Source organism: Pelophylax lessonae (genome assembly GCF_965119305.1).
Source record: "Pelophylax lessonae genome assembly, chromosome: 1".
Lineage (NCBI taxonomy): Eukaryota > Metazoa > Chordata > Amphibia > Anura > Ranidae > Pelophylax > Pelophylax lessonae.
This window is the reverse complement of record NC_138768.1, coordinates 284,179,477-284,191,127: the sequence shown is the minus strand read 5'-3', so window position 1 is coordinate 284,191,127 and position 11,651 is coordinate 284,179,477. Positions and strand designations below refer to the sequence as shown.

Here is an 11,651-nt window from a genome sequence, read left to right as displayed (position 1 = left end):
TGAGAAAATGTGAAAACAACTCGGAAAGCGGTTTTGTGTACTGGGATGGCTAATGAAACTAGAAAAATATTATGGGTATAACTGGCATATGGCAGTAATGTATGCAGTACATGTTGGATCCAGCCATTGAATAATCTTTCATAATAAAAAAAATAAGCAAATGTGCATATTTGTTGTTATGGGAAGAAGAGCTATGTGCAGATATCCCTGGTGCCAGCCTATCTTGGAGAAAAGCCATAGCAATTGGTAGGGAAATTCATAATTGGCAAATCAACTGAGAAGGTTTTTCAAGGGATGTCTACCACGGTCTGGGAAAGTATAGAGACACAAGATTAGGTTAATCTTCTCTCTAAAGGAACACTTTTGAGTAGAAGTACAAGGTTTATAAACTGAATTGTTTATAATGAGGGCAATATATATATAATATAAAGCTGTCCATGACAATAACCTAGTTCATACCTTTCACATTTTTAAAGTCTTACATTTAGATAAATGGATGCACAAACCCTGCCAGATCCACCCAACCATGGTTTGGAGCCTCCCTGGACCACAAACTAGGACTGCAACATTAAAATCAGGAAAAGTAGACAAAATGCCCAGATCTTATATGTGTATGTCCACCTCTGGTGTCACAAATTAAACATTCAGTATATATTGTCTAGTAGATTGTGAAGTTTGTTAATCAAGGAAAGAAGTAAACTCACCATATTACCAAATAACTGAAACATGTAACTTCATTTAATTTATGAAATTCCCAAAATAAGAACACTGTACAGATCTGCACAATAAATTCCACGAAAAAAAAAATCAAATTGATGTAAATATTTTAACAGTTGCCAAATATTGTTTCTGCAATAAACCACCCTATGACCTGAATTTAGACCTTGATGAGCTCAGCATTAATGTACCTTTGCATCGGGCTTTTTTAATAAAGCAGTATGAAAAACAATGATGACGTTCAAAGTGCATTTGCTCATAGCATTTCAGTTACTGAAGTCGGCAAGATTAAGACTTTTTCAATGGTTGCTATGGGTTACTGCTCTTTGAACATTGCCACTGCCTTATTGAATATGCCTGCTCAAATATTTAGCCTGTGCTGTCATGGCAACTTGACCAATCACAAGTCAGAGATCATGAGCCATGATATCCATGGAGACATACCTTACATGTCTCTTCATTTATTTTGCAAACAATTTCCAACAATATGATGTATAAAAAAAAGACATACATTTCTATGTGCAAAATAGCTGTAAATATCCATTTTAGGTCACCAATCAAACAAACCAAAACAAAAATAAATAAAAGCCTCATTGATTAAATGTGGATAACAGAAAACATTTCAATATTCAGCTTCCCTTTCTTTAAATCAGCCATGGTCAAATACAATATGACATTTTAATAGGAAACATCAACCTTCTTTTGCAGAAAAGTTTTTGTTTTTCTCTCTCTTTTTTTTTTTTTTTACTAGAAATAATATCTTTATGTAGCATGAACAAAAGCAGTAAAGAAAATACATATACATGTTTAACATACAAAAGCCCTTCTCTAGCCCAGATAAACCAGAAGTCAACTTTACAGGGAAATGTCTTAAAGTAAAAAGTATATGTGCTGGATGATGAAGAATTAACACTGGTATCATACTGTGGCAAGTTTCAAAAATATGAGGTTTATTTCAAACTAACCCTTCCAAGTCCAAAAGCCACTAAGCAGGTACCAACCTAAAAAAAAATATTAGTCCACCTATTATTAGCGGCCTCTTAGGAAAATGAACCAAAAAAAAAAAAAAAAAAATGAAAAAGTTCATTTTGTTTCATTTTTCAAGTCAGGGCAGCCACGAAAGTTCCAAATCTATTGGAAATGTCAGAATGAAGTGATCTCCATGTGGGTACAGGAGTCCTACCCTTTGACTCCCCAATGTCATCTGTGCAGTGAACTGATAGGCACTGCAAATGGCTCCCATTCTGTGCCGCTGCTGAGGTCTTGTTCTGGGGAAGATCGTGGGCTGTAGGGAAACAATGAGACAAAAAATTAGCAACTCCTTCAATGCACTGTGATAAATATGTAGCTCTTGAAAAACAATTTTCAATATACTGCTTTCACCTCCTTCATATTATTAGTTAGACAATGATCGTCAGCGGTCATACAAACAAAATAAATGGATCTGCTGACCTTCGTATTCAATCATCATTATAAAGTGATTATATAAAAGAAAACAGGATTTTATTTTTGTTTGGCTTTCTTTGAACCTTTTATGTATAAACCCACACACTACTTTTTTTTATTCCGCTGAGAAAATTAAAATCTTCAGCAAAAGATACAATAAAACTGATGCTGTCATTTCAGAATCTTCTCCATCTAGTTACATGTCAGTGTTCATGTTGCTACCCTCATTTTAATTAGCGATTTGTTAAGTAGTCAAGCTTAGTATATATTTTGTTGGTTCAAAGAGTAAATAAGTGAAAGCCCCCCCAACCAGGTATACTCATAAATCCATGGCACCTCGCCACTGCAGAAATCCCCCCCCCCCGAGTAAGCTCTGGGGTCAGAACTTACATGGGTTGATGACATCATTGCTCCAACCGTGGTAGTGTACTTCATGGTAGTGTTGGGGCCTGGCAACTGGCCACTCAGGCCTGAGTGGTATCATGTGAGGGAGGGTCACATGCTCGAAGGGGTGGGGAGGCAACAAGGATTGCTAAATATAAATATCTGGATTCAGTGTTAGGCTAAGGCTGGCCATAGAGGGAGCAAATTTCTTTCCTCCAACCACGGGTTGTGAGGGGAATCCCTCCAATCACTGCCAAGAGAGTGATTATTGCTAGCGGCTATAACAGCTGCTAGCAATAATCGCATGTAAAATCTGGCAGGCTGGTTTTACCCAAGTTGATCGATCAATCAACCTGGGTACATTCAGCATGCTCATACATGGTTCGAATCCCGGCCAATTCCTGCTCAACCGGCTGAGATTCTAACTGTCTATGGCAGGCTTAAGTTTACACTAGTGTCAAAAGCAGGCTTTTCATTGGCATTTTTGAAGCTCCTCGAACACTTGTCAAAATGATGTGCATTGCAGCGACCAGTGTTGCTCACATGATCACGTTGCGTCACATCAAAATTGATCTGACATGTCATTTTACTGGCTTTACCAGTCCCCAAACACTTTTAATGATTTAAATGTAAATTCGCTGCAAACACACCATAAATGCCCCGCAAATGCCCCTGTGGTGTTTACAGCAAGTTTTAGATGCATATAAAAGAAAATAAACACAGAAGAGGCGTCTAGAAAAGCAACCTAAACGCGTTAAAAACGTGTCATAAAAGCATCAAAAAGACGTCTTCACACAATAAGTGCGTTAATGGATGTTTAAACTTCAAAGCCCGTCTAAATGAGGCCTTACTTTCCCCTAAATTGGCAAGCTAACAACATCTCATTCACTTTCACTAGAAAATAATTTTGCAACAGTTCACACTAATTATTTTAACAACACATGGCACGGTTGCGAAGAAATCATTTGTAATCACAATGCTTCCTATTGAACAATTGAAAAAATTAGGAATCACAATATGGTTAGCAAACTGGGGTAATCTACTGGAATCCCATGGACTAGTTATCACAATATATCTGTACAGAGATTTATTCAGTTGCAGCGGGGAAGTTACACTGTAAGGCATAGGAATCTTTTGTTTCCAAAATTCCAACCATTGCCTTTTTACTGAAAAGCAGAATTGGTACAGAAAAGTGCCCCCATAGCAGTTCACAAGGGGCAGTGGAAGCATCTATTTTTACAGAGTAAATAAGTTGCTTCCTCATTCCTTTTTGAAGAAGAGCCTGGTGACCATCCTCAGCCAGTTGGTAGTCATTTACATATATGAGCAGGATATTAAGGAGGAGTTCTGATCAGTTATAAAAAAATAAAAGTCAGCAGCAACAAATACTGAAGCTACTGACTTTCAATACACAGATACTTACCTGCCCAGGGATCCCGTGCTTTCATCACCCGGGCCGGTTCTTCCCTGGTCTTCAAGTCCAATCTTGCTTGTAGGAAGCTGGTTGTGACTTCCTGCTGTTTCACAGCCAGCTTCCTACTGCGCACGCATTAGACATGCCGCACTTTCTCAATGGCCCCACAGTCTCCTGGGACATGTGAAGTGTTTTCCGGGAAGGTTTCAGGTGGTAACTTTCTAGGCGGGAGCAGGTGTTGGAACCTGTCATTAATAAGTACAAGCCCCACCCCCCCCCCCCAAAAAAAAAGGTAACAATGAGAGGACTGGGGAAGCAGGAGGGTGAGCGGAACTTCCCTTTTTAGGTAAAGTTCTGCTTTAAAGAATATGACTACTATACTAAGCTGGCAAGGGGCAAAGGAAGGGGTGATTTTTGAGTATTAAAAACAAAAACTGAAAAAATAAAATATGTTGGGAAAAAGGTCTAGGTTGGGCAAATCTTCAGGGGATGCATATTTTTAAAAGTTCTCTCCTCTTTACTAGTTAGATAAGCTAACCTATTTCGGTGGAATCAATCAATGCCCAGATTTGCTCTGGGCACATTTCTAATTAAATGATTATCTGCAGCAACCAGGTACCGTGCTTAAACCTTACACAGCGTCTATGCAGCCTTTTCCATAGAGATTCAAATAAAGGTGACAACACAGCTAGTTTTCCACTGCTGATATCTCAGCAGTGGTAGCATAAACCTAAAAGCTACATTATTATTATACAGGATTTATATAGCGCCAACAGTTTACGCAGCGCTTTACAATATGAGGAGGGCAGACAGTATTGTTGCAATATAATTCAAAACAGGAGGATATACTTCAGTCAAACCAACATCACTGTGTTCTTGCTTTCCATAAAGTCAATTCACTTTAAACTGGAAATACACAAGAAAGGGGAAATCAGATCATTTGGAAAGAATTTATCAGTCCTTCACTCTACCCCCTTCACTTAACACAACCCTCATCAGGGTATTCAGCAATTCAGTACTTTATAAGCTTATCTCAATAACAAAATGTTTCAAACTCTCAGATTATTTGCAGCTTAGACATCATTTCCCCTAACAATCATGACATATCCAAAAAAGTTGCAAAAGTAAAACTATCTACAATTAGAAATATACACCAATTACACCTAAGTAAGTGAATTAGGCTGAATCCTTTGTATTAATCAATTGCTATATCTGATATATATAGCTGAACCCCAGGCTGGAGAAAAGGCAAAGGTTTGCAGTGGGGCCTGGGACTGGGTCTGGGCCTGGGTCTGCCCCACCCCCCCCAACAACAGAGCATTGCTATGATATCTTACTGGCTACCATGGGTGACAACAGTGATGACACGGCGCAATCATTTTATTGAAATATACAGCCACAACCATACCTATTTTATTTTAAAAAAATAACATACACAGCACAGCAATTGGGAAATTGTTCTGTTATATTATGAAATTCCGCCTGGAGGAAAAGAGGTTAATAAAATCAAAGCATTACCCTAGAAAAAAAGGGGTCACTGCTTCGTGCCATTAAACAGTTAATGTATATGTAAGTTTAAAGCATTTGTTATCTCTGAGGCAGCAGTGATAAATTCATTTTACGGCATCTTTTAAATATGCATGGCATGTAATGTAGCATGGAACTGCAAAAGGGAAGGGAGGCCCGAGATAACAGGTTTACAGTGAGAGATAGCATAAGTACTTCTGCTTTTCTGCTCCAATGAACTCAGTGAAATAAGGATTCCAGAAAAAGCTTGGGAAGTGTACTTCAGTCATATTTTGCTTAACAAGATGAACTTATGTGATTATATTGCCACGTCAAAAAAAGGGAAAATACCTTATTTCTTTGAAAAAAAAACATACAGTAAATTTGGAGGAATATGGTTAACCTATTGTTGTTTAGCTTTTGTTTTCTTCAGAAACATATGAGGTCAAAAAGTCATATGTTCTATGAATTATTCTGCAAAATTATAATCCTAAATATTATATCTACACAGCAAACATATTCCTTTACTGAGAACAATCATGTCTAGAATTATTTCTTGTTCTACAGCCCCCCCCCCCCCCCCAATCAGGTAGAAAATGAGCAAAGCACAGTGAATGTTCATTTAGTAAATACATTGGAGTGGTCGATAATTTAATCATGTGCATGCAAAAATCATTTTTTTTAATTCCTTGCACATGATCAGGTATTAAAAGTGATCACTGCTTAACCATAGCAACTAAGCTTACTGAACAGGGTCTGCTTCTTTAGTCAATCAACTCTACTGTGTAAAAGAGACTTATCTTCACTATTCAAATAGACAGATGTCATGGGTAGTGCGTACATGTGTGTGTTTATTTATGAATACCCTTGCTTTGTCTTAAAGTGATTGTAACCCTTCACATATATCCAGTAAAGTGACCAGCCTCAGATGATACACAGAGATGAAACAAATCCTCCCACATAGGTTTTATTTGTTTATCTGTTGTCTTCTCTTCCCTACACCCTTTAAAACGGGTAGATCATGTTAAAAGTCTTTCTGCATCTGTCAGGAGCACAGAGCAGAGGGTGGAGAGGCTGCAGTAACAGTGTGTGAGAGCTGATTGGAGGAAAGGAACACACCCCCCCCCCTTTACACAGAAGAAGAACTGTGTCTTGAATAGACAAGTTCCATGGGATCGCAGGTGGTATGAACTCCAGACATTCATAATAAAATAATTTCCTCAGCCATCCCCATTACATTTTCTCTCCTCCCTTTCTTCTTTCCCCCTTGCCCCTCTTCCCTTCCTTCTTTCCCTACCTCCATTTGTCCTTCCTAGTCCCTCCCTTTCCCGTTCCTGCTGGGTGCACACTTGCCAAGCACCCTTTGTCCTATCTACACACCCAGATTCTTTAACACAATAATCTGACGACTCTTCCTTCCCCGTTCCGGGATGCCATGCATCCAGGATATGGGTCTACCATAGGACCTGCCCTGACCGCCCTGACTCTCTCCGTTTGAGGCCTCTTCACTCTCCACAGCCCTGTCCTCCTCTCTTCTTATCACTTACTGTCCAGACAGGTTATAGCATGGTAATGTCTGTTAGATCTGTTTTTGAACTTGTACTTTGTTACGACCTTGTTCTAAAGATGTTTCTGTATGTCTTGCATTTACAAATTTAAATAAAATTGTTTGCAAAAAAAAAACAATTTTGGCAAAAAAAAAAAAAAGAGGTTGACTTTGCTGAAAATACTAGGTCCCTGGCTGAAATGCTGATGATAATGAGCTACATGCTAATTTTAGTTATTGAAAATACTGAAGGTGGAGCACTTACCATTTTTAGAAGAAGGTCTGGCTCTAATTACAGGTTTACTTAAATGTATATGCAAAATCAATACTTTTTTTTTTTTGATACAGTAGCAAACTCAGTTTACTTTCTGCTGTTTGTATCTTGTTGAAGAGATTTCCATGCACTTTCCAGATATGCAACGGGAGGAGAGAAAATCTTTCCAAAGTGAGAAGAATTACTTAACCTCCTTGGCGGTAATCCCGAGCGTGACTCGGGGTTGATTTTTCATATCAGGAACGGTAACCCCCGAGTCACGCTCGGGGTGGATTGCAGAGAGCGCAGCGGTGTTCTCTTACCTTATCCTGGCGATCCAGCGATGATCTCTCATTGCTGAGATCGCCAGCCGAGAGTCCCGCCGCTCCTCCGTCCTCCGTTGGTCTGATCACTTCCTAGTTCCGTTCCCTGCAGCAGCAATGCTGCATGGGAGCGAAACTAGGGAGGGAAATTAAAAAAAAAAAAAAAAAAAACGTTGCACAAAACACAAAACACATTTTATATTATATATATATATATATGCATATATATATATGCATATATATATGCATATATATATATATATATATATATATATATATACTGGTATATATATATATATATATATATATATATATATATATGCACACACACACATATATATATATAAAATTATATTATTGATTCAATTATAATTCATGCGTTATATATTATATATATATATATACACACACACACATATATCTATATATAATATATAATGCATGAATTATAATCTAATCAATAATATAATTTTATTATATATATTATATATTAAATAATAAAATAATATTATTGATTTGATTATAATTCACGTGTTTGTGTTTCAAATTTATCACATCTGGGATGTCTACTAGAGTCTTGTTTTGGTCAGGTTTAAGTCAGTAATTACTAAGAATTGTAGGCCTATAATACATAACGCCAAATTTCCATGAAAAGAATTGTACCGCTTTTGGTATGTAATTCCTGACATAATCATACCGCCAGGGAGGTTAAACAGTTGTCACCAACACAAATCCAGAACCTACAAACAAAAAAAATCTGAAGTATGGACTGAACCTTTTGCAATATTAACTACTCAACATACCCAAAAAACAAAACAAAAAAAAAAAACACTTTTAAAAACCATATACTGCAATCCATAAATAACAAAAATTAAATTATAAGACACATGCAGTCAAGACATATTTAAAAACCATGGTAGGACATATCCCACATTCGGGAAGTGTTTTACAACACCCATTTGAAGATTTCCCATTTAACTCTTGTTCTGGTGAAAATTCTAAGGGTTGGTTCGCACCAAGTACGTTGAGCTGCATTTTTTCTGCACACCACCGTGCATGTATGGCATCAACAGGGCACAGAAAAACAACTGTTTTCTATGTGTCCTGTTCACACCATAAATGTGTTGTGGTGTGCAAAAAAATGCAGCTAAACAAACGTGGTGGGGATGATTTAATAAAACTGGAGCACTCAGAATCTGGTGCAGCTGTGCATGGTAGCCAATCAGCTTCTTTCTTCAGCTTGTTCAATTAAGCTTTGACAATAAAACCTGGAAGCTGATTGGTTTCTCTGCAGAATTGCACCAGAATTTGTACTCTCCAGTTTTAGTATATTCTCCCCTGGTGTGTACATGCCATAACTGCTTGAATTTTCAACTACTTTCTTTTCCAGTGACGCTGGTCACCAGGACAAATAGAGAGGGTGAACACCTAGTGGGGATACAAGCCCAATAAAACTTGACAGGGGTACTGATCCTAAAAAAAAAAAAAAAAGTTTGGATGACACATACACTACAAATAAAGCTACCAAAAACGACCTTGGGTGAAGACTTCCAGCCAGGTCCTAAGTTCTCCCAGTCTTCAGTGCTATGGGAATATTGTCTGACTTATTCTAAACAGTGGATATGCATGTTGGATAAAAGATGGAACAAAAAGAGCAGCGCCTGATCACTGGGGGGGGAGGAGGCAGGCATGGATTTTCTATTCTGAGAGTTAGACAGGCTAGTATTATTGATATAATGTGCAACAATAGACTTAAACGTGACCAAGTAGCATTCTAGTGTTCATAAAGAATATTATTATTATTATTACAATACAGGATCTATACAGCGGCAACAGTTTGCGCAGCAAGAATATATATATCAATATTCGAAAAATAACAAAACGCGTTATGTGGGGTAAAATGTATGGATAAGAGGATATGACCACATGATGACCTCAATATATATATATATATATATATATATATATATATATATATATATATACATATATACACACACACATATAATATATTGTATGATTGCAGAGCTAATATCAAGTAACTAAAGTTTCCATACAGTGCATAATAGCAAAGTCTACACATTTTGTTAGGCTTTGTGTGCTGTTTTTGTCACATTTTATCACAATCAAAGGAGTGGACAATGGAAAGAGTGCAGCCTTTTAAAGGTCTGGTGAAGAATCAGCTCCCCTCTTTCAGCTTGCTGGCGAGATTAAAGTGACAAACAGGAGGTGAGGATCCTTAGAAAGGCTACTGGCCTGGAGGCTCGTCCCTTACACTTCTTCAAAGGCTCTGACAAACCGTCAGCTACTGCTCCTTGGCTGCCCATACCCTCACACAGCGTGAGTCCAGTGTGCAACAGCCATCCCCGATAGGCAACCAAGCGTGAATCACTCTGCTAGCGATCTTGTAAAGGCAACATCAGTTTATTTGGATCATATATCCAGGCTGGTTTATTGGGAACCGACCTTGTCTCGTATAACAATTAACAGAGTTAGCCTTCGCATCTCGGTTTAGTTTATTTACAAGGCTTACTTACATTACCAAGAATGAATCAAAGGACAGTCGTAACACAATTTCCATTGCCTTAGGACAGGTTACATTTTTTTTTTTCTCTTTGACAAATCTACAACATGACAGCATGACATATTGGTTTCGGCAGATACGTTTCCGTCTACATGTATCAAAAAGCCAGACTTTTTTTATTTTAAGGAAGGCCTTTGAAAGCTTGTAAAAGCTTTGCTAAATTTACATGTATGTGCAATATACAGTAGTTACTGTATATATACACACACACACACACACACAGAGTGTTATGTTAATGCATACTACTCTACTGTACATGTGTGCAGCATACTATAGATTGTCCTTTTTTTTTTTTTTAATAAAATCTGAACATAACAGGGTTCTTGCCAGTAGCAATCCATCAGTTTCTTCTTTTATTTTCTGTAAAAAGGATACAGGACTATTGTAGCTGCTTTGGTTAGCTGCTTCACTTTTTGTTCCCGTTTTATAGAAATCAGACCAAGTTGAAAATAATACAAGGGGTGTAGCTGTTACTACTACCACCAACCAACCAGGCTTCATCTTTCATTAATGTAACTAAATTACATTTTTAATAATTAACAAAATACTGCTACCCTATTCTCAAAGTTTTCCTTAATGGTTTCATTTTCTAAAACAGTACAATATGCATATTCTATAGTGCATAATTACAAAAGCAAACAGTAGTGTGCACAGTGCAAAAATGTCCTTTTTTATTTTTCTGACTTCCCTATATTGATGAAAGGTGATTGGCTTAAATTAGACAACATTTCAACAGAGTTCTTGAATTCTATCTCACAGTATTTATTATCCTGAAACAGAAATAGTTGGTGTTTTTCTTTAAAGTATCCTAACTTGCTTAGAATCTCTTTTTGTATGGAAAGCAACACCGCAAACTGACAATCAGCCCTAGCAACGATCAGATATCAAACCCAGCTGCATGATAACCGCACCTGAGGGGTTATACGGTTGTTTAGAGACTTCCATGGCTCGTCGTACAATCCACAGTTGCATTTTTGGATTCCTTTCCAAACATATACATCTTGCTAATTTAGGCAATGTGAAGGGGAAGTAAACAGTCTGATTCAGACTACAATCCAAAGACTGATATAATATTTGGATGATATTCAAACCATTTATGGGGACACCATTTATTGCAGAAAGATATTTTCCAAATTAATGGAAAATCTCAGCAAATGTACCAACTTCCATCCATTGATCCTGGTGCAACAGAGGACAGATAAATGTTACCCTGCCCTTTGTTCTTTTGGTCAAAACCCATCTATGACTAGATTGAATTTAATCATGCCCAATAAAAAGACCAACATCAACTATGCTAAAAAGAATAATACATTAAATGATCGGCTTGCAATTATCAATGTGGGCATGGTGGACATGGCAAATTGGTAAATAAAAATGGTAGAAAATTAAGATGGATTCTGAAAAAGTAATAAATGAAGAATAAAACAAGGCCTAAAGTTGAATTCAAGGAAAACTGCTAAAAAGTGAAATAAAATACA

The 11,651-nt window shown here is 37.3% G+C and overlaps 1 protein-coding gene across 2 annotated transcripts in view; it reads right to left on the bottom strand.

Moving 5' to 3' along the window:
* Positions 1 to 1,369: 1,369 nt before the first annotated feature.
* Positions 1,370 to 11,651, bottom strand: part of MN1 (MN1 proto-oncogene, transcriptional regulator) — a 78,523-nt gene continuing 68,241 nt past the window's right edge. Inside the window, exon 2 of one of the 2 annotated variants that reach the window (XM_082259168.1) lies at positions 1,370 to 2,002. In XM_082259168.1, coding sequence (XP_082115294.1) covers positions 1,818 to 2,002 — 185 coding nt within the window. In that variant the 3' untranslated portion in view covers positions 1,370 to 1,817. The remainder of the gene's footprint in view (positions 2,003 to 11,651) is intronic. The other variant, XR_014225326.1, reaches the window with a different exon arrangement.